The sequence below is a fragment of the Carassius carassius genome, chromosome 18 (assembly GCF_963082965.1).
Source record: "Carassius carassius chromosome 18, fCarCar2.1, whole genome shotgun sequence".
Lineage (NCBI taxonomy): Eukaryota > Metazoa > Chordata > Actinopteri > Cypriniformes > Cyprinidae > Carassius > Carassius carassius.
This window is the reverse complement of record NC_081772.1, coordinates 31952791-31979764: the sequence shown is the minus strand read 5'-3', so window position 1 is coordinate 31979764 and position 26974 is coordinate 31952791. Positions and strand designations below refer to the sequence as shown.

General features: G+C 38.5%; 1 protein-coding gene across 15 annotated transcripts in view; it reads left to right on the top strand.

Moving 5' to 3' along the window:
- The window catches only part of LOC132092800 (receptor-type tyrosine-protein phosphatase kappa-like), a 182710-nt gene that overhangs the window by 45664 nt on the left and 110072 nt on the right, over positions 1 to 26974 (top strand). For all 15 annotated transcript variants that reach the window (XM_059499203.1, XM_059499202.1, XM_059499201.1 and 12 more), the window contains 2 exons: positions 196 to 318; positions 12408 to 12679. In XM_059499203.1, the coding sequence (XP_059355186.1) occupies positions 196 to 318; positions 12408 to 12679 (395 nt within the window). The remainder of the gene's footprint in view (positions 1 to 195; positions 319 to 12407; positions 12680 to 26974) is intronic.

Here is a 26974-nt window from a genome sequence, read left to right as displayed (position 1 = left end):
CCTTTCATAAGTTTGTAACTAAACAGTGTGTTCAAAAGGAAGATGTAGGCTACTAGACAAGATGTATTTGGTCGGGTTTAATAGTCACTTTCTCTGTATTGAAAACATTGTGTTGTTTTATCTCATTCCCAGTGCTAATAAAGTTGTGCATTTGAGTTTGAATTGTAACATGTATATAATGATGCTCTGTTCTAGGCGGCTGCTCCTTCGATGACGGCCCAGCACAATGTGACTACCAGCAGGATCCTTACGACGACTTCGACTGGACACACGTCAGCGCTCAAGAAGTGCCCTACCTGCCCTCTGACCTGCCCCAGGGTGAGTCCATCAGACACTGCTCAAAGCCGGACTAAACTAGATTTAGATTGCACTGTACGCAGTAACGTCCTCGCTAACCTCACGGTTGGAGAATCTGAGACAGTTTTCAGTTTGAGAGAGGAAACGCATGGTTTTATCTGCCCTTGGGCTTGTTTAAGCAGTAAGGCAGATTTAGGAAGGTTTTAATGGGCTGCTAACATTTGAACAAATTTGCAGCGCCGTCTTATCGTGTCAGGGTAAAAGCCATTACCGGAGAACTGAAGAAGTTGAGAGAAAATAGGCAGGTAACAGAACATTTATCTTCTTTCAACTGCTCTCGCTCTCTGAACACTCCTTGGTTGGGATCTGAAAATACTTTTCCATTTACATGACAAACTGTGTGAAGTGCCGGAGGGGGAAAGAAAGGCTTTGGTCAAAGGACTGTCATACGTGACACAATTAAGCTTTTTGAATGTGCTGAAAGAAGATGCGAACAAGAGGGAAGAGCGGAGCATTGAAACCTTCTAGAGATGTTCTGATACCCTTTTTCTCTTCCCGATACCGATTCCGATACCTGGGCTCAGGGTATCGGCCGATACCGAGTACTGATCCGATACCTGGGTGTGTATCTGTATATACAGCTGTATATACTACTAGCCCTGTGTAAATTTCTAGAATTATTTTATGGTGTGCTCCAGACTTATCCCTTGATAAAACATGAACAAATACATGGTGAACTACTGTATTTATTACAGTATTTTTATTATCTGACATGAATTTGACAGTAATATTATTTAATTTCTTAAGCGAAAAAGAACTTCAAATGCAGCCAAAAATCTAACACCGCAAACTAAAAAAGGTATTTTAGTATTTTAGTTTTACAATATTGGTGTATAAAAAACTGCAACAAATAAGTCTAGGAATATAAAAAATTCTATATTAATCAGATAATCTCTTTACAACAAAACAAGTAAAAAACAAGCAACCGTCTAGGCATAATTATTATTATTAATAGAGACGTATTATTACTACATAGAGACGTAGCTAAATCTACTGTAGGCTACAACAGTAGCTTAATATATTGTCAATTTACTCGCCATGAAGATCTTTGAGTGTCTGTGTTTATGATATGACAGTTTTCTCAAATGAAACGTTAAATTCTCATGAAGTGACGGTTTATGCGTTCATGTCCTCATATAGTGACACACGGCAGAGGCCACAAAACAGCGAGCTCCCGTGCATCTGCGCCCGTCTCCCACAGAGATGTAGACTTTGCAGGAATAAATATTTAAATAGTATTTTGCAGTTTAATATTCACAGACACTAGTATATATATTCGGCTACAGTCTGGAGCCCTGCGCTTAGACTAACACGGAAGCGACTGAACGCAGCTGCGGGTAACGAATATACTCAAACTTACTACCGGTTCTACAGAGACGCTGGTATCATCACATTTTAAAATTTTCAGCACCGTCTTGGTCCCTAGTCGCCGTTTTACTGTCTGGTTGGTCCAGTCTGAAATACTGCTAAACAGCGGACATACTACTAACCACTGATTAATAATATAGAAGCGGCTTCACTGTCTGTTGGCAGTTTAGAACGCGATGAGCGATCCAGTCATATATAGATCAGTGCTGCTAACACGTTTTCATTTCTTCTTCGCTGCTCTAAACGGGTTGCTTGTGGCATTACAGCACAACGTCCTGTGTTTGCAATGCATTCTGAGCAGCGAAGAAGAACCGTGCAGCGGTTAGGCAAAGCTAGCGTTCATAACTAGGTCTTGAAAATGGTATCGGATCGGTATATGGGTTCATGTACTCGCCGATGCCGATGCCAGAATTTGTTGTGGTATCGGAGATATTTCCGATACTAGTATCGGAATCGGAACAACTCTACAACCTTCACTTTTCACCTCTGCGATGCTTAATCACTCGTTTTCAGACAGCAGATTCTGCTCAGGGAAATTAAATCATTTCACTCTCAGCTAAAGTCCCTAATTAATAAGATATTAAGTTCTTAATTAAGGCAGGAGAACAGAGAAGGTCGTCAGCCCTTGCTTTCAGTCAGGTATTGTTTCGCTAGAAGAGGACCTGAAGGAGAACATTGCAGTTCTTATGATTATAGCTGTTGCATCTCACTTGAGGTGCCCGGCTAACTAACACCTTCAAGCAAATGAATGGAACAAAATGATAATTTGATGTTTTGTCATTTTTGCTGCATTTAAAAGGCGTACATTCGTTAGGTTTGATTTCTCACTGTGTTTCCTGGTGTGTCCTCGTGGGCTGAAGTCTCTCGCTACATTCACTCCAGAACAATATTAAGGGGACTCTCATCAGACTTGTCCCTCATGGAAAGTTATAATAGAAAAAGAAATAGGGGAAGAGAGAAGGATGGAAAGGGAAAAGACTGAGGGATGGACTGAAAGAGACAAAAATGGACAGGGAAAAATAACTGGACAGAGAGATGGACTGGAAAAGAGACCGGGAGATGGACTAGAAGAGACAAATGTGGACATATAAAGTGAAAAAAAAAAGAAATATGGACAAAAAGTTATGCAGGAGTAGATAGAATAAGAGAAGAAGACAAAAATATGAACAAGAACATTTTAAAAGTGGATAAAAAGAGGGATGAATGGAAATAGAAAAGACAAAGATGGACAGAAAAGGGCAATTGTAGACATAAAATGGACAGGAAAAGACAGAACTATGGACACAAAAAAGAGGGAGTGCTAGAAGGGAAATAGAGATAGATGGACAGCAAGAGGGAGAGATGCAAACAGAAAGATAGACAGCACAGAAGAAAAGGTGGAAAGGGAAAAGAAAGTCATGGAAAGAAAAAGACAAATGTGGACCAGAAAATGGACAAGAAAAGACAAAAAGATAGACTGCAAAAAGAGAGAAAAATGGAAAGGTGAAGAGATTGAAATGTGGATAGAAAGATAGACTGGAAAAGAGAGATAAAAATGGAAAGGATGAAGACAAAAAAAGACAAAACAGATGGACAGAAGACAAATGTGGACTAAAAATGATCATCAGTTTATACTGGTTTATTATCAGTTAATGTGTGTGAGGTTCACTGTGGTCCATTCCTGCACTCTCTGCAAGAAGAAATGTTTTATAAAATGACACACAATGCACAATGTGTTTCTCCCATAATTGCAAACATTAAGTGGCGCTAGCTGCATGGCTTGATGTCGCAGTGCTTCAGGGAGTCGTTTGGACGATACGGCCAACAGTAAATGAGCACAAAGCCTGGAGAGGATTCTCTACACCTACAGGGATACATTTTGAGTTATACTGGATTAGCACAGACACATTAGATGCTAGGTTTTTTTTGTTTAGTTTTTTTGTATCATTCTGCCTGAAGGGGTGGTCACACTGATAGTGTTCGTGTTGTAAAGCGACTGTTAGAAATGCACAAAGTTGCAAATAAGAGTTGATCTACTGGTGACTACCAATGGGAGTGCAGACACTGAAGCTCATGTGATCCGCCTCCAGATAGATTGTTACTGATGTTTAGTGGCTTTAAATCTACTAGCAGCACTTTTGATTTGCAGGTTATGGATTTGGGAAAAGATTTTATTGGACTGATTTTAAATGTAAAAAGTAAACACACCTTTATGGTGAAAAAATTGTTTATCCTATTCTTGATTAATCATTCTACCCCGAAGAAACACAAGCTCAGAACAGAAGCGTAGCATCCCTCTGCTGTCATAAACATCAAACTAGTTAAGTTGAGAGGTGTTCATGTGGAGCTGGAGCTCTCTATGAAACAGCTCAGATGTAAAATAGGCGCGTCTCAGCTGAGGGCCCTTAGATCCGCCTCAGGGATCGACCTCTGGATGCGTATGCATATACACTGATTGTCATGCCACAGAACACGTGCTGTTTTAAAAACACCTAAATCTCCAGCTGTAAAACCCGTTGAAGACGTCACCGCCACTGTTCACGTTGAGCTCCTGGTCCACTTGAGGGGTGTTTGGTGAATCCGACGGTGTTATCCATCTGGCTTTGGGAAGCATGTGAATGTCATGAAGTTTAGTGCAGTGCACACTTAGCACAGGGAGTAACCCTGACATGACCCAGACAGCACTCCCTCATCCACCCGACTCTTTGCTTTATTTTACTGTCATATTCTGCACATCCTACACAACACAGAGCTTGGAGTCCGTGTTTTTATCAGGTTATGGTAAACGGTTTTGTCAACTACACAGCAGTCAGGTAATCGCATTGAAATAGTACACTGCAGATGTTTGCTAAGAAATTGTGTAATAGCATAATATACAATCAAACTTATTTTGAGGGGGTGTGCATGATGTGTGCAATGAGACTGTGGAATGTGTTTGCTGTTTTTGAGTCATGAATTGAGAAATCAACAAAAGATCATCATACTAAAAGAATATGCAAGTTTCAGAACTGAAAACATCCTTGTTATTGAAATAAAAGCTTTTATGAACACAAGGCCCAGAGAATGCCAGATCCTCGAATGTGCCATAATTGATCGGTTAAACTCCGCCTCATAATTATGTAGCCCCGCCTACTGATTTGCGCATGACATAGTAGGGAAATAACTAGAGCTGTCAACTTTAGTCGTTTAGTCGACTAATCAGTTGATGATGTCTTGGTCGACTCACATTTATACCGGTCGACCTGTTGCATTTTTTTTTAATTTTTTTTCACCAATGAAGAAATTTTCATTGATTTACTCCTTGATATTTATTCCTTTTATTACCAGTTATATATTACTGCATTCTAAATATAATTAGCCTATGTTTTATGCCAAACTTTAAATGCTTTAATTTAGACATAACAGCGCCAGAGTTTAGCGCACCACGTGAACACTCCGGAACCGTACCTGTGGCTGGCTGCACTGCTGCTTCGCGCTCAGTAAGGAATATAGGTAGGTTTGCTGTATTCATTCAGTTAGGACGCTATTTGTTTTGGTTTTGTCTACAAAATGTCCAAGGAATTTAAATCTTTTGTCTGGCTGCATTAAAAAAAACAAAAAAAAAATTATTATTATTAGTAATTAGTATTATTTATGTTTTTCTTGTTGTTTTATAAATACTCTATGACAATTGTTTAATAAATGTTCAATCAAAATGCAAAACATTGCGTCTTTTTTTTTTTTTTTTTAGTCGACTGATCGTTGCGCAGGACAGGACTTTGGTCGACTAAGCATTTCTTTGGTTGACGACAGCCCTAGAAATAACATAAGTGCTGCTAAACCAGATCGAGCAACCAAGCAATAAACATGGCGTTAACGATCTCAAAATATCGTACAGTGTCTGGTTGTGGAAGAACACAGTCGCTGCATAACCTTCATTTGTATTCAAATGTTGAGAATGCGTGGTTGAACTTTATTTTTTTATGAAGTTTCAACTAATGTGAGTAAAACATTAAGCATTTGTTTGCTTCATTTCACCACGGATTACCATAAACACCCATAGAAACCAGCATTTCTCAAGCCAGCTTCAAAACCAGGGTAGAAAATAGCCTATTACTTATTGATTTTGACATTTTGAATTTAAAACCATTTTAACATCTTAAGCAGACCTCAGATAACAGCAAGTTTTTTTTTTAAAGCCAGTTGATGACCCCTTTATGTTCATGTTAAGCTGCTGAATCTTGGCTCACTTTACTGAAGATGGTAACATGTACATTAGTTGGTCAAAATATTATTCAGTATCACTGAATATAACTAAAGCAATTGATTTATATCAACAAAACAAGATTTATGCATAATAAAATATAGTGAAAGTATATGTAAATTTTTAAGTAATTTTTTTTTTGTGGTATGACCATTGCATGGTGGGTACTTGGAATAAAGTTAGATATTTATAGACAGTCCTACTTAAGGAGGTAGTCGCTTTTTAATTATATCAGATACAATTTATAGATATGATATAGATCTGTAAGATAAAAATCTGTAAGAAAACGATATATATATATATATATCTGTTGACAGTACATTAGCAAAAGTTCCCACTAAGTACAGAACTCAAATTTTTAATCACAAAAGTAATTAACAGAATAATTTACAATTCATTATTATTTTACTGGATAATGTAGCACATGTATGTTTTTACATTTTGTAAATTTTGTACAAAACTGTCTGGCTGGTTTGTAGCGCAGGTGGCTCTGAATGACTGAAATGTGCTTTTGAAGGTCTTGAGTTACTGTGAGCGTGTGAGGATTGCTGGGAAGGACAGTGACAGAGCTTTCCGCTCTACATCTCTTGGCCAGTGTTTGCCTGACAAAAGGCACTGTTCCCGTTAATGTGGGTCACTTCCATGAAGGAGAAGTTAAATGAGAGCGCTCTTATAGACGCCCAGCAGTTTGGACTGATGTGTGCTGCGTTTGAGCGCTGCAGAGGCGGCGTGGGCAGTTTGAGATTCGCGTTAGTGTTGTGGGAAGTGTGACAGCCATCTTGAGCGTCTTCTGTCAGCCATCTTGTTGAGAGTGTCAGTGTAACACAGAGATCGTGTTTGGATAGCCGCTGACGCCTCTCATCTAGCCTACTTCATCAGCATTATTTAGATAATGACTACTATGCATTTCAGTTCTGTCGGTTTTATTCAATGGAATTCTTCACATTTGTAGCAGTTTCACTGCGGTGAAATCATAATAAATCAGTGCAGATCTCCTTCTGTCAGTATAAGAAGCTTCCAGAATTGGTTGTTTTGTTTGCACATTTTATTGTAATAGCGGTAACCCTGGTTTTATGGTTAAATGGTCGTTAAGGCTGTGTTGAATGCCTCAAAATGGCTCTTTATGAATGCATTTCATTTGTAGGGGTTTTATTGTGCAGTTTTTCCTCCGGTGAAGTCAGTGTTTTCTCTGAGCAGCAGATGAGCGCCGGGGCCGGAGCGGAGGGGATCTGAATGTGAATGTCCACATTTTACATCACTGCCAAAAACCCAGCAACCCGTTTCAGTTATTCACATTTCATGAGCAATCAAAGAGCGCTTGGATGGGATGTGTTTGACAGGTCAGGTTCCTCTCTGAATGTTCAGAGATTACAGATCAGCTTATACTTTCAGAAAACTGCTCATTTAAACTGTGCCTTTAGTCATTCAGTGGAATCTAATGGAGCTTCAATTTAAGGCCCCTGTAGAATTATAGGATGTAAAATCACAGGTAAATGAATCTCAGTGAAATGATTTTCTCACCACTGATGTGTATTTAAATATGTTTGTCTCGGCTTGTTTGAACTGCATCTATACAGGCTTAGCCAATTACAGCAGAGCTCATTTACATATTTAGAAATCTTAAAGGTTTTGTAGCAGAAAAACAAGTTTAGTTGTTCATATACGCTGAATATTGTGCAAGATCCTCTACTAACATTGTAAGTGGATTTCACTAAGTCAACTGCTACACAAGTGTAGATTTGGCTCTGCAAGGTGTTTCTGATTGCTCTGGGTGTGTGTCTGTGTGGTTTTGGCACGATTGAGGCTGCATTCTGTAGAAGTGTGTAACAAGAACACTAATGCGCTGCACATTTCACATTGACTGAAGATTTGTCTTTGTGCTCACACTGAACTCCTACACTCTCTGGAACGAGAAACGGAGGTCTGTTTTACATCAAATCATCAATAACTGATGTCATGACTGGTGGTTTCCTTCTCTGTTACTCACTTTCTTGTTTCTCAATCTCTTTCTCTCTCTCTCTCTCTCTCTCTCTCTCTTTCTTCTCTAAAAAGTCTCAACCTCTTGATTTAAAAGAGCTGAATTATGCGCTGTGAAAGGTATTGACCTGCAATTGATATTTCTAACTGATTTAAGGCATTTACATTAGTTGTATTCATTCAGTGTAGCTCTTTTTTGATTATTTTATAATTTCCCCAGAGTTCTTGTGATAATGTTTTGCGGTGTAAAACAGTGACCGTTTAAAGAACAGGACATCTTCACCTGTGGAATGAGCAGCAGACCAAACTGAAACGGCTGTTTTTTGTTGTTATTTTGCTGTGCTTTATTGAATTCGGTTTTGAGAAATCATTGGCTTTCTTGTTATTGTAAATGTCTTTTTTTTGCAGTGTCTATCTTTTTTAAAAACTGCCCCATTTTCCACTGTGTGTGTGGCAGCTCTGGAAATTGCTGTCTTTTCAAGCTCACAATCTGATTCTGAACCGTTCTTCAAAGACCCCATGCAATCGCAGGTTTGTGGCTTTTAGTCCATGTTTATTAGCGTTGCAGTCATCTGTGTGCTAGTGTACTTTTAGAAGATTTCTGTGATGACATCATCTTGCACGCAGATTGTCGTCCAATCAAACGCTCTCTGGAATGACAATATTCCTCCTGCAGTACGACTGCCTGTAAAAACTGTTTCTCAGATAACTTGCAGCGATGAACCTTACAGCCCTAACAAAAAGAACAGTTTTACCACTGGCGAACGGTTCTCTGGCAAAACATTGACAGATATCAGCCATTACTTGGCAACAATGGCCAATCCATGCATCACAGCCGTTCACTGAAGACAAGTCTGAACATTCATGTCATTTCAGTGGTGTAATGAACAAACATTCAGTGAAGTCGAACACATTTCTCACTCACAAAACATTGCAAGTGCTTTTTTTGAACAATTTGGAAGGGAGCTCCACATGTGTCTATTGTGATGAATGCAATCATATAATGCATTGTGAAAAACAGTATTAAAAAGTTGTAGTGTGTAATTTAGTTGTGTGTCATTGGTGGTGTGGTGGTTTAGTTCTCTGTCCAGTGTTGGACAGCATACTAACATAAACCACAGCTCTAAACTCGCTAAACCAGCCTCAAATCTGAGCTTTGTGGATCTGAACTTGTGCTCATGTGTTCTTGTGGCTTTAAGAGCCGGCCAAACTCACTCGTCTAATATGTCGAGCCTTCTGTCGTCTATCCTCTGTTGCTCTCGTTGTTTCTTCTTCGTTTTACACTGAAGCGATTAATGAGCACTTCACACAAACCTTCTCCAGCACGTTCATAATGAAGCACTTACATAAATCAAAAATTGCTCATGAAACCATTTCATTATCTGCCAGTAACTCTTGGCTGAATGCTAGTGCCATCTGGATTCGCGGTTTGGTTCACGCGACCAACTTTTGACCTTTCGGTTTGCCTGGAGAGTTTGTGAGTAACGAGTGTTTACCCAACGGGCGTTTATAGAGGAAACGACGGGACACACATACCTTCTGACATCCACGCCGCTGTTCTCACCTGCAGCCATTAACGTCTCGCTGTGAGCGCCACGCTTTCCCCGGGAGCGTTTCAATTACTCCGGCAGCATTCACAGTTCACTTGCCTGAGTTCATAGTTTAACTCCCTGTTTACACTGGCTGTATTTAGCTTTATTACATATGTTATACTTGATTGCGATTGGTCAATGGTGTCATTCTGTGCTCTAATATTTGCTGTATAATTGGTTGTCTCAGGTGATTTCTTCATAACTGTGCTAGTTTAATCTCTTTCTTTTTTAGAAAATCTTACATATTCATAAAGAAATCCCTACACATTTATTTGGCACATATCCAAGTAATAAGCAGAATAATGTGCATTATTACAAAATAAAGCCCAGCAGGGTGATTGAAATGGAATACTTGTGTACTGCATACTACCACACACTAAAGGTTTCAGTCAGTATTATGTAGTCAGTACTTTGCTCTAACGGTAATAACAGTAATATTTTGAAAATGTTGATCCGAATAAATGGTGTTTGAACTCAACCAATGCTGCGTGAACTCAACCAATCAGGATGTTTTGCGCCCAAGTCCCGCCTCCAAAGTTCTGGAACTTTGAAAAGTGCCACCTCGCCAGCAGGGACTTTCTAAGGGGCATTTTTTTACCCGGAACTTTATTTAGTTCCTGGTTCCTGTGGTGGAAACATACCAAGTATCAGGCCAAAGTCCCTAGTTCCTGGGTAAAGTTCCTGTGGTGGAAACGCGGCTTTAATAAAATACTTAAAATTTCAAGTCAGTAGCTACCGACACTTTGAGAATCATAAAAGCATAACAAACACAAAATTAATCCCCATGGCTCCTGACTATATACTGAGGTTTTATGAAATGAAATGATCGGTTTGAGCAAGAAACTGAACATTATTAAAACATGTTACACCCCTCTTTATCTCCTTGCACTGGCTACCAGTTGCGGCTCGCATCAAGTTCAAGACATTGATGCTTGCATATAGAACAGCCACAGACTCAGCACTCCTCTACTTCCACTCACTATTACGAATCTACATCAGTTTTTTTTTCTTCCTACATCTATTTGATCACAAATACAGTAAAACGGTAATATTGTAAAATATTTTTTTACAATTTTTAAGAACTGTATTGTAATATATTAAATAATCTAATTGATTTCTCTGATGTGCAGCTGTATTTTCAGCATCATTATTTCAGTCTTCAGTGTCACATGATCTTCAGAAATCTTTCTAATATGATGATTTGCTGCTCAAGAAACATTTCTGATTATGATTATCATATCGTTTTTTATGGAAACCAAAATTCACAGTTGAATAGAAAGTAAAAAAAAACAGCATTTATTTTAAACAGATTTTGCTGAATAAAATTGTAATTACTTAAAAAATATCTTACAGACATATTTTAAAACGTCTTATTCATTAAACTTGAGCAGAATGAACGGTTCAATTTCCATTTCTACTTACAGTAAATTGTCCCATTGGATGCAATAGTTTATGTAAGAATGAATATATGAAGCATTTTCTTTCATAAAGGTTCTCACAGGTTTGTGATTATCAGCATTTTACAATGGCCTTGAGTGCAGCAGAGTCAGGCTGTCATGTTTTATGTAAGATTATTTTTCCCCACCAACATGACCAATGGTTACACCAGAGGAAAAAAAAGGGTCTGGATCTGGAATAACACGCAACTGATGAACTGCACACGACATGGACAGGGGCGTTTGTTTAGCCAGTAAAGAGGATGGATTTCATGTAGACTTTATCTCTGACGGAAGATGAAGCTGGTCATCTCTCTTCCTGGCCGTGGGGAGACAGATGAACAGATGTATGCTCATTTGAAAAAATGGTGGTGAGGTCTGTCCTCTCTCCACCTGATGTCCATCCTCTGGGCGTTTGAGATTTGAAACGCTTTCCTCTCAGTGCAATCACATGCTTAAAGAACTGGAACCAGATCCTATATGGGCCTGTGCGTCTTGGCCGATAGCGTGGAACCATTTCTCTGGTGGAGCGATTAGAAAATCGTTCAGTAATCAGCACACGGCCAACTGCCAAGTGTACGAGTGAGTCTTTGATTCTGAACTTCAGAAATATTGTGTCCTCATGCCGGAGTATATATTTTGGTCTTCCTGCTAGAATCCCACATGATTTCTCAAACGATCTGTTTACTTCATTTGGTTTTTAGCAAATGGTTTTCACTCAACATTTTGCAGATTGCTTGGTGGAGCTTTTTCACTTGGTTTACTGGTTCAAAATCTGGTTCAAGATCAGAGGGGAATCAGTGGGGAACTAGTTCAGATTTGTTGCACAAGCCCTTGATTCAGTTCGTTTGGGAATATTTTAGCTGTAATGTCCACAGACCTGTTGAGTTCAGAGAAAAATCTAAAGCATGAAGTAAAAAAAAAACTCTTGGTTTTAAGATTAAAGGGATTCTGCACCCCAACATAAAAATGTTTTCCTTGATCACTTATCCCCATGTTATTCCAAACCCTTAAAACACAATTTAACGGAAATTTGAAACACAATTTAAGATAATTAGGACGACAACTGGTTTTCATCCAAAAATATCTTAAATTGTGTTCCAAAGACAAACAAAGCTTTCACAGGTTTGGAATGACATGAGGGTAAGTGATTGATGACAAATTTAAATTTGCGATAGAGTATCCCTTTAACTGAATAATGCATTACAAAAGTGAGAAAAAAAGTATATATTTTAATCAAATTGTTATTAGCTTAGTAACATGCTAACCTAAAGTCCATAGGACACAATGTAAAGCTCCAAATCACTCACTAATGAGGCTCCATTTTGTTAAGGATGCTGTCTATGTAGGGAGTAGATGGCCAGGTAGCTCGTTAGGGTTTGGAAAAGACCTCATAATCGTTGAGTTGTTCACAGCTCACGTGTGTTTCCTCTCTCTGTTTTTGTTGCCCTCCAGGCTCGTACATGATGGTGGACACCTCACAGCATGATTATGGAGAAAAGGCTCGTCTGCAGCTGCCCGTGATGAAAGAAAACGACACTCACTGCATCGACTTCAACTATCTCCTGTACTGCCCTGACGGCTCCAGTCCCGGGACCCTCAATGTTCTGGTGAAGGTTAATAAAGGACCGCTGGCCAATCCCATCTGGAACGTCACTTCCTGCACAGGCAAAGGCTGGATGAAGGCGGAGCTCGCTGTCAGCACTTTTTGGCCCAATGAATATCAGGTATGCAAATTGTTCAGTCAATCAAGAGATCACACAGAGTTTGTTTTCTATAGAATAACGTGTTTAACAGATGAAACATAAGTCGTAGCAAGCTAATCGCACCAAAAGAGTTTGGCAAGGAATGGCAACTACCATGAAGCACCACAAATATCGTGATGTTACACTCTCAAAATACTTAAATCATTGTGTGTATGTGTATATACACATACACGTGCAGTTCATAGGCCTGTACCTTTGGTTTTTGTCTGATTTTCAAATACTTTAGGTCTGTATTAGGTCATGTTTGGTTCATGACTTATAATGATACCCAGGCTCATTGAAAATATGTGCCTTTATCTACATTTTTGCTGTAATTTATTTTTAAATAAAATACAAATCGCAGCTGTTTCCAGTTGAAATGAACATTAGTGGCAGTAAAACTCCAACAAACTTTCTTCCTTTTCACACAAAGCATGATTTACAGGGCCATTGTTTCCTTCAAGAAAGCTTAATTTTTGTACAGTATTATGTTATGACTTTAAACATGCTACGAGATTTGAAAACAGATACTTTTGAACATCCGTGTCACATACAGATTCATATGTGTGGGTTTTCTAATGCAGCAGGTTTGCTTGTAGCTCATGCAATATGGCATCTTACTCAAACCCACATATAAGTTAAAATAGCACGATTGCATCAGCGAATGCATTTTTATATAACTTTTGGATTCATTAAATCTATTTGCTTGGTTTAGGTTTGGGGTAGGGAGAATGATACTTTCCAATACGATACTGCCGCAGTACATGCATGAAGCAACATAATAAAAATGTGCACGGTCATGTATTGAACGTGTTAGCACAATTCACTGGACATTTGACTTTGAAACTGCAGTGAAACATGCAGTAATGCACGCACTGTAATATCAGTGTTGCAGAAATGTCACCATGAGCATGTACTTTCAATGAGTCTGGGTTGTTATAACACTTTAACAAAGACTTTAAAAATCCCTTTGAGAAACATGAATGGAAAATATACTTTCGGCGCCACTGAAAAAGTGTATGGTCACTAACACACTCTATTAACAAGATCAGGTCACAGGGATGCAAAGACACTAAAGGCAAGGCTTTGTTCAGCAGAGCTGGAAAGTCAGTAGGTTTTTTCTCTTGAGCTTTGTGTGGTGACACATTCCTGCCATCGAGTCCTCTGAACAAAAGAAAGAGGAAGAAAATCTCAGTGGATGTTTAGCTTGTGGGTGGTATTGGTGACCAGTTGATTTATGGGGATGCAGAGGTTCTGTTGAGCTTTTCTTTTGTAGTTCTCTCACACTCATAGTTATCAGATTAATGTTTTCTACAGGTGAAATATCTCTCGGGGTCAGAGGGCTTTTTGTTTTTCAATACAATAGCTTTTCAGTCTGAATGTAATACTTCTTCTACTGAATGTGACTACTATGATATTCTGTTTAGTTTTAATCAGTGCTGGATGTGGGTGTGTATGTGTCAGTGTTTGCTGTGTGTGTATGATCTGACTGGTTGTTCTGCTTCAGTGTGTGTGTGTGTGAATACTGAAAGCCTTCATCTGTGTTCAGACTAATTGGGAGTCCTGACTGATCTCCCCTCTGTCTCGCTCTGCTGTCTGTCTGTCTTTGTGAGAGTCTGAATTTTAAACAAGGTGCTGATACAGGTTTTCCGTGCTGGATGTTCATATACTGTATTTAGGGTGCAGTAGCTCGGCTGTAGTCTTTATCAGCCCTAAATGTCAGCACACCTGCAGGGGTTCGTGGAGTTAGACGCCTCTGCTGGCCGCCTGCACACACTACACGTCACGCTCGGAGGATTCAGGCGGTGTGGGGAGACACTGTTGTGATTAATATTGCATGATATTTCCGAGACGAGCTAATGGATCAGAGGGGCTTGTTTCTTCATGTCTCGATTTGATTTCTCACAGTATAGAGTTTCCACCTGCTGCCCCTCCAAACCCCCCGAGACGTGTCACTTCTAATGAGTCCAGGCACGTTACCTCCCTTTGTTATGCTCACTCACTCTCTCTCTCTCTCTCTCTCTCTCTCTCTCTCTCAGTCCATCTCTAAAGCCTGGTGTGCGTTTGTTATTTCTTGTCTTCTTTAATTAGCCACTGATGAGTCAAATCTGTTGCTAGAGTCCAGTTTATTTTAGCTTAAGTCCTGATTCACTTTGGTTTTGTTTTTTTCCACGGCTATCTCCCGAGGGAGTCTTCATCCCCCGAGTACGCCATACTTCCCAGATCAGATCGGACTCTCTTAATGAGCTGGACACCTGCCCTTAGTTCCTTTTCATTATTTGATGTCAGATTGTCAGAAATCACGCCAGAGCACTGAACTGAAACGTTTGAGGAACTGGGTTCATGAGCGCATTGATGTTGTCAAAGAGATTGAATTAAGGCGCCGCACGTGTTCCTTTGGTTATCCTTCAGTTCTCATGAATGATTGAATACCGTTAAACTTGAGAGAAGAAGTTGTTTTTCTGTTTATTTTTTATTTATTTGTTTTCTTCTAAGCCAAATAGCATTCATGTTCCTTTGTGGTTTCTCTGGCTTATGATGTGTTCTTCAGTAATCATCTTTGAGGACGCAAACGGAAATGTGTGCCAGCTAAAGCATCTAGCTAATAAATTAACTACTTGCTTGACAAAAAAATGGCTTTTACATTTTTATAGGTGATCTGAATATTAACTATGCGCATGTGCGACCTGGATGTACAAATATTGGTATGCACACTGTATGAGGTCTGTACGTTTTGGGGAAAAAAAAATCTTACGTTAAAAATTGGTAGAAAATATCAGTTAAGAAGAATTTTATTGTTAAGAATGTTTTGTCAGTCACCCGTCCAAACCAGCAGCTCAACTAGGAGAATAAAACAAGTATATTTGTTTAACTCATAAACTATAGTCAAACTAGGAGCTGTGTTGACTGCTGGTCTTAATGAAGACCTGTGTAATTAACCTGGATTCTGGTTTGTTTGAAACCCATTTGGACATTACATTTGTTCTTACATTCATGATTCAAAATCATGCTTTTCGTGGTTGAAATACTTTTAACTGTAAATGAATTGATTTATGTTAAAGCTATTGCCTGTAATTCCACCATTTGCGTCACTAATAATTCAATCTCCCCACCTCCGGTAAAGAATAGTTTTAGCAGCACTACATTGCGCACCTGTAGTCATTGATTAAAGAAGGTCTCACACTTTCCCAGGGTTCACAGCTCCGTGTAAGTGAGGATTTCCCACCTTCTCCCAAAACAAGATCCCTCCGGGCAGAAGATCCCTCTGGGGTTCATATGAAGGGATGGAAGGGGAGTGATTTAGAGGAAAGCTGTGTGTGTGTGTGTGTGTGTGTGTCTGGAGGTGTTTGGTGATAGTGTTGAGAGCTCACATTTAGTCAAGGTCAGCATACATACAAACACACACTAACAGGTTTATCTAGTGTGTGGCATAGCAGTAATTTATAGGTGCTTGGAAGCTCAGATTAGTGTACAGATTCTTGCGTGTGTGTGTGTGTGTTATGAGTTTAAAGGGAAGTGTATAATGTGTGTATGTCCTCTGGAAATGATACAGAAGAATATCGTACAGTATCTGTATAGTCACTCACACACAACGTTTGTGATGCTGCTATGTAGAGGAGCACCTCCCCAGCACTGATTCAATAAAACTCATTAGAATTACCCTAGCAATGATTAAATTAGCCATGATTTGAAGTGACTGAAAATGTTATTTGGTGTGTTTAAATGCACTATATCTAGGTGACAAACACACATGTGTAGTCATATCATTGTGGGGATTTCCAAAAGCTTAAGCTCAGCTTACAGCCGTTCGGTGTAGTTTTTTGCTTGGGGGTTTATATTTCACAGAGGTGGAAAGTAACGAATTACATTTACTCGCGTTACTGTAATTGAGTAGCTTTTTTGTGTACTAATACTTTTTAAAGTAATTTTTTAAATCTGTAATTTTACTTTTACTTAAGTATATTTTGTTTAAAGTATTGTACTTCGCTACATTTTAAAACACATTAATTACGGAGTAAAAAAAAATAAATAAAATAAATCGCTCCCTGGAAACTACGTCAGTAAATAATGAGCAGGAGGGCAAACTGGCGCTAAAATCACAAGAAAGATGCAGACGGACAAAACAGGCGTTAGTGGTGCAGACACCGCTGAAAACGAAACCCCGTCATATTCTGAAGTTGAACTCGAAGGAAATGAAGTGAACCCCTGGTCATATGTATGCTCTATTATGCAGTGTAAGCTGTACTTGCTTAGGAAGACCAAACTAGCAGCTTATAAAATCTCGACAAGACATCAACCCTTCGCAAGAATGTAGAGGTAAGCTAAATAATTGCATCGGTGCATTGGTGGTTAAAATGAAGCTTTGACATTTTAGCAAGAGGTTTTGCACAAATTAGCCAAAAAGACAGTGGTGAGGAGTGTGCTATATATATCGTCTGCGATAATATCATATTTTTTGTTTTAATGATGTGCGCGCATTTATAGTGCGTTCTTTCACTGTGTGATTCAGTCTCCTAAAATGCATTTAGAATGATCACAAAATTGAAGATATAGGGGCATATTTCATACATTAAATCAAAATCACACAAAGAATGCCGTCTTTTCCTCCAAAAATCATCATGAATATATACATACATATATATAACAGTTCAGTAAACAAGTTAATTAAGAGACTAGCGTTTTAGACAGCATATTGCCTTTTTTAGCTCTATTTCTACAACAGAAAATAATTCCAAACACAGCCACCAAAGCACAGTTTTGCGTCTCTGAGCAACGTGACAGTGTTTCGTTCCTGAATGAATCAAACGTTTAAATGATTCGGTTCAATCGCAATGACTCACTTATTAACAGTGACTTGCTGACACATACTGGCCGTTTTAATTTCACATTTAAAGTATCTTTTGATTTTTTTAAATAATTAATTTCTTATCATTTCAAATGAGTATTCAACATTTTATGTCTGGCATATCAAAACATTATTCATGCATTTGTAACTGCAGGTTAAATGCATTCTTGTCCTGCACTAAACAGTGTAATACATCTAAATGCCACGTCCGATGAAGCTTTTGCATTTCCTCTGTATTGAAAAGATGAGTTTGTTGATACTGATTTGCCAGGTAACAGCCCAAATGTTTTATTATTCTAAATAACGGATTCCTTTAATTAAAAACTACTAGTTTGAGATTAATAGACCTGTCCCATTTTTGACTCCCTCCTACTGTTAAAATGTAACTAAGTAATTTTTACTCTGACTAAAGTTTAAATGAGCTACTTTTTACTTTTACTTGAGTTGATTTTTAGACTGGTACTTTTACTTGTACTTAAGTAAAATTTCATTAATGTAATGGTACTTTTACTTGAGTAGAATATTTTTGTACTCTTTCCACCTCTGATATTTCATTCACAGCAGAACTCATTCATGCAGTTTCTGATTGGATACACAAAATGCCTGTTCTGAGTTTAAACTATGCTGAAGAAAGAATCAAACGTGTGTTATTTGTTTATTTACTTGATATGATGTATTTTATTTTATTGTATTATTTAATTTTATGTTAAAATAAAATAGAAGAATCATCACACTCTGTGGTGTAGTTGTAGTTTTAACGACCCCAAAGGACAAACAAACAAGTCGTATGGTAGTTCTGTGCAAGGAACACGCTTAAAAAATGTAAGTGATATCACACTTATTATAAAATACTAAAAAAGAAAATACTTTCAGTCTACCTTTATGTAGCGAACAGAAAAGTGTACAGTATTTGGCCTATACTTGTACTTAATCTTGTAATCAAGATACACTACAAAGCATTCAAAGTATACTTAGCTTGTTGTATTCTCTCTTTTGCCTATTACACACTTTTTTCACACACATTTGTCCAGTAAGTGTTTTATAATGTACATGTCAATGTTCAAGTCATCTTTGAGGTGTTGGAGCAGTAATTTGATACATGGGTGGAACTGAACCTGATCTTTTTTGTACACATTGTTGTTAACCCACACAGAAACACACAAAGATGTGGCTGGGTTTATCGGCAATTCCTCCAAGGTGTGAGAATATTGTAACAGACTTGATTCACACTGTCTTCTATTATAAGCCATTAGCAGAATATATAATGTGAGCTCTTAACATAAAACATCAAGTCAAATAGCAAAATTCATTTTGAAATCCTCCACAGCAATCTTTAGAAACAGTCACTGAGAGATGACGACTTTGGAAGTTGCTAGTCTTCTTCGTCTTCAAACGGGTCCCTATCATTTCCTCCGGTCCTGATGAGAGAGATGGGGGATCCATTGTGAAATATTGCTGTCGCTGGCTTCAGGGTGATCTCCGAAAGCTCAGAGAGCGAGACTTGACAGATTACTATCAAAACTGAGAAATTACTGTTAGAGAGAGATGAACTGTCCTCCAGTCCTGGGCCGATAGATCTGCTGCTTGTGGAGCGTGGATATATTGCTCCTAATGGGCCATTGTTACGCTGGAGTCTTGGCACGCAGAGGGGCTGAAATGGAGGACATCTATTCTGGAGGAAAAACATTTCGGCACGTGTCTCTCCAAATGATGAAGGACATATCGCACTTCGCTCTCTGACAGAGCGCCTGGAATAAAAAATAAATAAATGCATCGCATTGCCATCAATAAGCCTCTTCCTTACTCTCATTGTTTACCTGAGAGAGCAGTGGTAATGATCAGCACAGCCAATGCAAATGTGTGTGTGTGTGTGTGTGTGTGTGTGTGTGCATGCTCTTGACAGGTGAAGAGATGAGAGCACCGAGCTCAGTATCTGGTGCAATGATGCCAACCGGAAGAGGAAACTGTGAATGTGTTTGTGTGTGTTTTCTGGCTGTGTATATGAATTGTAGTTTTTCTCAGCTGTATATTGTAATTAATGCTGTTCGTTAAGCTCGTAGAACGAGTGCTCATAGTGATGTGCCGAAATCTTTTCACACTAAGTTTGAGATCCAGAAATGAAGGATTCCTCAGATCATGTGTGCTGCTGCTTTACCTGGAAACATGTGGAAAACTTCCCACAGATTTAAAACCAACAAGTTTGGTTTAACTCTAACTCTAGTATTTGAATTAGCCAACTGAAAATCCAATATTTATAATGAATGCAAACATAATGTATTTGAAAGTAGCGATGAACTATTAACTAGCAGTAGCACACATACAGTACAGACCAAAAGTTTGGAAACATTACTATTTTTAATGTTTTTGAAAGAAGTTTCTTCTGCTTCTGAATTTTCAGCATCATTCCTCCAGCCTTCAGTGTCACATGTAACATCAGTCTATCATGTGATCATTTAGAAATCATTCTAATATTCTGATTTATTATGAGTGTTGGAAACAGTTCTGCTTTCTCATATATTTGATCAATAAAAGGTTAAAAATAACTGCATTTATTCAAAATAAAAAAAATTCTAAAAATATATTTCTTTACTATCACTTTTTATCAATTTAACACATCCTTGCTGAATAAAAGTATTGATTTTATTTAAAAAAAAGATAGAAAAAATATTACTGAACCCAAATTACTGACCAGTAGTGTATATTGTTATTACAAAATATTTATATTTTAAAAACATAGCTTCTTTTTTTTTTTTACTTTTTATTCATCAAAGTATCCTAAAAAAGTATCACATGTTCTGAAAAAATATTAAGCAGCAGAACTGTTTCCAACTTTTATAATGAATCATCATATTAGAATGATTTCTAAAGGATCATGTGATAATGATCCTAAAAATTCAGCTTTGCATCACTGAAATAAATGATAATTTAAAGTATAATACATTTAAAAACAATTATTTTAAATTATAATAATATATCACAATATTACATTTTTTTCTGTATTTTTGATCAAATAAATGCAGGCTTGATGAGCAGAAGAAACTTCTTTCAAAAACATTAAAAATAGTAAAGTTTCCAAACTTTTGGTCTGTACTGTATATGTGATGTCATTTAACAAAAGCCCCTTTCACACTGCCGTTCTGGCAAATACATGGGTAAAGTGTTCCGGCAATTGTTCCCGGGTCGCTAGATTGTGCACTTTCACACTGCCAGTGATTACCCGGGATATGTGCGTGCTTTCACACACAACCCGTAAAGATCCCGTAACGACACGTGACATCAGGGCGTGACGTGGAATGTACGAGTCGAAAATGTTAGGCACGTTATACTTTCACTGAAGCAAGCGAACGATCTCGGCGTCAGCGCGGAAAGTGAGGAACAAACTGATCTCTGCTTCATTACAGTTTGCACATTTTTTTTCATCGCGAACGTTGATCTACTTTCAAAACAGCCAGTAAAAGAGTCGCGCGATAACGTGCGTCATCACTTCGACACGGCATTAGATCTGGCTTTTGTTCACTGAGCGCTCATCCCGGGATTGAACCCGGTAATGTTACTAGGTCCCCGACCCGAGTTCAATGCCGGAATCAATCCCGGGACTTGGTTGCTTTCACACAGAAGGCGACCCGGCAATGTTCCGGCAATATGCCGGGTCCGACGTGCAGTGTGAAAGGGGCTAAAGAGACTGATATCAATAGCACACACATTCACTCTCACACACACAATTATTGCTTTTAAAATAAAGCAACATTGAGTCTGTGACGCTCTCATTGGTGTTCTTCACCAGGACCATCAGCAGTCAGTCTGTGTACAAAATGAGAGCCTCCTGCTCTCTCTCTATCTCTCATCATAATGTTCCTCCTCATGGGACCAAGAGTGTCGTATGTCTCTGTGAATGCGAGAGAGAGAGAGAGAGAGAGAGAGAGAGAGAGAGAGAGAGAGTGTGTGTGTTATGTGTGTGTGTGTTGTGAGTCATCAGCCTTAAGCAATATTGATTGTGGTACATGCAGGGCTTCAGATGTAATCAATGTTTCATAATTTAATGCTCTGAAGAGTCATTTATGTGTTCAATAGAAACATTATGGATGATTGCAGGAGTAATAGATGTTTAGACATGATGCAGTCCAAACACAAACAGTCTGCTAACATTCTGAGCTTCACCGCTACTCAAAAATCTAAACACATCTGCAGTATTTATATAGAGTGCAGCAAGTGCTTTGCTTAGACTTTTCTTAAGCATGTGTGTGTGTGTGTGTGCGTGTGTGTGTGCGTGTTTACAATGAGGTTCTGATTGACAGCAAAGCTGCAGGCTTCCACATCCAGACCGATCTGCCGTCAGCTCAGCGACAGGGCAAACACACACACACACACACACACACACACACACACACACACACACACACACATACAGATGAATAGGTCTCACTCAAGTTTACCTTCCAGAAAATTTTTAGGGCCTCAATGATATCTTGTGTTTTATAAGGAAGAAGTAAAAAGTGATGAAAATATATGTTGAGAATAAACTATCCATATTACAAGACCTCAAATTTGAAATGTAAATATTACATTTTTAGAAAAAAATGAATCTGAAACCAAAACAAATTATCTTAAAGTTGTAACATATAAAGAATTTGAATTCAGATTTGTTTTTAGATTAAAGTTGAAAACGAAATTAAAAAAAAAAATTCACACTGCAAAATTTTTTTAATTTTTTTCTTTCTTTTGTTAAAAGCTGTTAAATTATTAAGCAGTGTCTCTTGTAGTTTTTTCCCCTTGTATTTTATGTGGTGACCACAGGAAGGTGCTCTGGGCATATATATTTCTTTCTTGGTTTAATTCCCTGACGTGATGCAAGTTGCAAAGTGAAAGTAAAAGTTTCAAGTTGGTTGCATTCTAACAGGAAAGAGTTCCTTGTTTAAGAATCAACACTTCTTTTATGAAGAGCACAGCTTTCTCACATAACGCACTGACGCAGCCCCTGCATAGAGTGACCTGGTAACATCAGACGTAAGAAAGCAGCCTCCTAAGGTATAGTTCAGGGAACACGTGTAGAACAGGTATACCTTTATTTCTGTCATGACAACTCTCTGAGGGACTGGCATGGTAATGTACATCACGATGTTAATGTATTTGGTATTGAAGAGGAATAGATCTGTGGCAGAGCAAGTACCGAGATTTGCTACAGCTAATACATCCACAACATGCTGCTGTGAACATGTAAGAAATATTGCTGCTGCAAATATTACATACATGAAATAACCCCATGGCATGCATGAATCACCTCGTAGCAGATCTATACAGGTGGAGCTGGGTATGGTGGAGGGTTTCTGAAGAAAGCTGCACTGCTATGGTAAGCCCTAGTCATATATTTGATTGCTGAGTAGCGAGATAATTGGCTACTGAATCAATAACGTGAAATTTACCCCGGAATGCGACTTTTTACCGGAGAACCTCCCTCGAAACACAGGCTAGTTTTGGGATAGCTTTAAGTAGTAATTGGGAGGGTTTTGTTGTGAAAACCTGGCAACCCTGCTCCCTTCTCAGAAGAGTGTGGAGCTTCAAGATCTCATGCTCGCAGGCATACCGGTGTTACAGTTTAACTGGTGATAACCGTGTTGCTGACCTCACACATTGCTTGCAAATGCAATTTTTAATTACCACATTCCTATTTACGATCATTGTGGTAGCACCTGAATGCAGCATTATTGAAAACAGGCAGAGACAATGGTAGCTTTAGCAACATTAGCCTTACAAAGACCGGACGTTTGTGCACGAAGGATTGGTATCAATCCCTCTTTCACAAGCAATCTTTGCACAAGTCCAGCGCTGAACTGACCCTCGTTTGTGAAGCAGTCCGGTGTAAAATATTAGCACAAATGTATACGATTTTTCCCGTTTTTTTTCCAGGAAATGTAACCACCGTGTCCTCAGTGGTCTATGGAGACTCATATGTTCATTGGTGCATCCCAACACACGACACTTTTAATGTCTCTTTGGTGCTGACATTGTATCTCCAGCAGCTACAGCAAGAGAACAGTAATGGTGGACTGCAGCTTCTCACTCAGGGCTGTGTACTATATGCTAATAGGGCAGAGAGCATCACAACTGGACGGGACTTTCACCGACTATGTTTTCATAGTCTAGAACTGCTTGTGTGGAGAGACTGTTTAGGATTTTTTGGGATTATAAAACAATAAGTGGATTTTTATCATTATAAGCTGGTTGTTTTCACACACTGTAGCCACACAGCTGTCCAAACACCTTATAAAAGTGATTTTATAATTGCTGGGGTGCAGGATTTCACGGCACTCCCAGCATATCTCTGTGACTTTGTGGGGAAGTCGTGGCCTGGTGGTTAGAGAATCGGACTCCCAATCGAAGGGTTGTGGGTTCGAGTCCCGGGCCGGCAGGAATTGTGGGTGGGGGGAGTGCATGTACAGTTCTCTCACCACCCTCAATACCACGACTGAGGTGCCCTTGAGCAAGGCACTGAACCCCCAACTGCTCCCCGGGCGCCGCAGCATAAATGGCTGCCCACTGCTCCGGGTGTGTGTCCACAGTGTGTGTGTGTGTGTTCACTGCTCTGTGTGTGTGTGCACTTCGGATGGGTTAAATGCAGAGCACAAATTCTGAGTATGGGTCACCATACTTGGCCGAATGTCACTTCACTTCTCACTTCTTCTGTTCTGTTCACTTCTGTCACTTCACTTCTGTGTCTCTTTCTTTTTTTCTCACCTCATTTTTCTCATCCTATATTATTTTCTCCTATTCTCATTTCAGCAGTTTTCTTATTCTTGCCAAAGCCACTTCCTCAGCTGAGACACTACTGAGTTTTTGAACCATATTCACTGCTCTGTCTCTGTCTCTGTCTCTCTCTCTCTCTCTCTCTCTCTCTCTATTTATTGCTGTGATCAAAGCTGAATTTTCAGCATCATTACTCCAGTAATGATCATTCTGATTTATTAACAATGCTGGAAAGAGTTTTTAGTTATCAGTGCTGCTTAATATTTTTTTTTTTAAACTTGTGATACTTTTGTTTCAGGATTATTTGATGAATAAAAAGATTAAAAAAGAAAAGCATTTATTCGAAATATAAATCTTTTCTAACAATCTAAGTCGTTACTTACAATTTTTTTTAATCAATTTAACACCCCATTGCAGGGAAAAAAAGAGAATTAAAAAATAATTGATAAAAAAATTAATAATAATAATAACTACTGATCCCAGAGGTTTAGGGCTAATAATTACAAGCACTTGTAGAATCAAACGGCTAAAACTCTCCAAGAATCAGCTCGGTTCACTAGTGGAACACATTCTACACTCCTGATGTCTGATCAGAGAGTTACTGTACGAGTGAATCCTGCTGCAGAAGAGAGAGAGAGAGAGAGAGAGAGACTTTTACTTTTAGTCTTTCTTTATTTTAACAATTATAACATTACCAATAAAACAATATTTACAAAATACATACATTTACATCAATATTCAAAAAAATCTCATACATGTGTAAAATTCCATCTTCTAATTCACATAAAACAGCATTCAAACCCCAAGTATGTTTAAAAGCATCAAGATCTCCAACCATTTTATAGTATGTGAACTCAACAGTAAGCCGGGCAGATATCAGTCCTTTTAAAGTCATGTTAACATCAGTGGAAACACCCCCATTCATCCTTTCTTTCCTTGTTAGCCACATAGCTAACTTTGCTTGACCATATAAAAAATTAAGACATCAGTTTTTCTATTTTGATATTTATACTTCGGGCCATAAATAAATCAGTTTAAAGTAAATTCAAAATTAAATTTTTTACTCCATTCTTCCAACAATAAAAACATTGGCTTCAATCTTTCACACTGCAAAAATAAATGATACATATCTTCATGTTCAAAACAAAAAGGACATTCATCCCTTACAGTTGGATCAATATGTGGCCTGTGTCTGTTAGTAGCTATTATTCCGTGTATTATATGCCACTGGAGGTCACCAGTTCTCTTATCAATAGGATGTTAATATAGAGTCCTCCAGCTACCTTTAGGTGATCCATCAAACCCATCTATCCCTTGCCATTTAGAGTCTAAAACATCTTTTTTTAAGACTCATAATGCATTACTTTTACACAAGTATAATACAACGCTCTCTTTCCTATGTCAGCAAACAAATTAAGTTCTGGAGTTTTAAAACTCAACAGCTTTCCTTCATCTCCTGCCCTTGTCTCCACAGCTGCACTTACCCCTAAATTTGGAAATTCAACCATCTCATTAACATATTGTGGTTTTGTTTCCTCGTCTTTCAATAACTCTGTAAATGTTGATGGTATTACAGATAAGAATTCAGTCCTAAATCTTTCAGCAACACGGAGTGATTTAATGCCAAGCTTTGCTGCCATATCCTTTGAAGACATCCATTCACTCTTAGTCCAAAGATGAGAAACTTTTATAAACTGGGCCTTCACCATAGCAGCTTGCATTGAATGAGAGTTCAAGATTGTCATGGGTAAAGCAGGATTATAAAGAAGAGGTTCTTCTTTAATCCATGATCCTCTTACAATTCCTTGTTCTCGTACAACTTTCAAAGCATTCCATGATTTTAGAACTGACTTCTAAAAAGGAGTTATTTCAACTAATACAGTATAATTTAAATTTATTAAAAACAATTGTCTTGCTAAACCCAGTTGTCCTCCTCTCCTCAAAAGACCACAAGCCACATGAGCCCAGCTAACGTCTTTCCCATACAAAAGTCTCTGGGCAACTTGTAGTCTAAACGCAGCAATCCTACAGCCAATATCAATTAGTCCTTGCCCCCCTTCATTCAGAGGTAGGTAGAGTACAGCAGGTCTCAGCCAGTGCTGACCGGTCCAAAAGAAGTCAACAAGACATTTTTGAATGTCCTTTATGACAGCAGCAGGGGGGTCCAATACAGCCATTTTATGCCACAATGTTGATGCAACAAGATTATTGACTATCAGGACCCTTCCCCTGTAGGAGAGCTGAGGAATTAACCATTTCCAATTGGATAACCAGAGATGCACTTTTTCCAGTAATCCTTCCCAGTTCTTGTCCTTATATACCTCAGAACCTAAAAACACTCCTAAAAACTCTTTTCTCCAAGTGACATTATTTGGCAGCTGTGGAACATTAGATCTTTCTGAACCACAAAATAAGGCTTCACTTTTTGTCCAATTTATTTTTGCTGATGATGCTCTTCCATAACATTTAAGATTTTCTAAAACTATTTTAATATCTTCACTGTTCCTTATTATTACAGTTATGTCATCAGCATAGGCGGATAATTTCACATTATTTAAAATATTTGGCCCCCTTAATGTGTAAACCTGTCAACTGTTCTCTCAATTTACACAATAGTGGTTCAATTACAAGGCTATACAGTTGCCCTGAAAGAGGGCACCCTTGCCTTATTCCTCTTTTTACTTTAATAG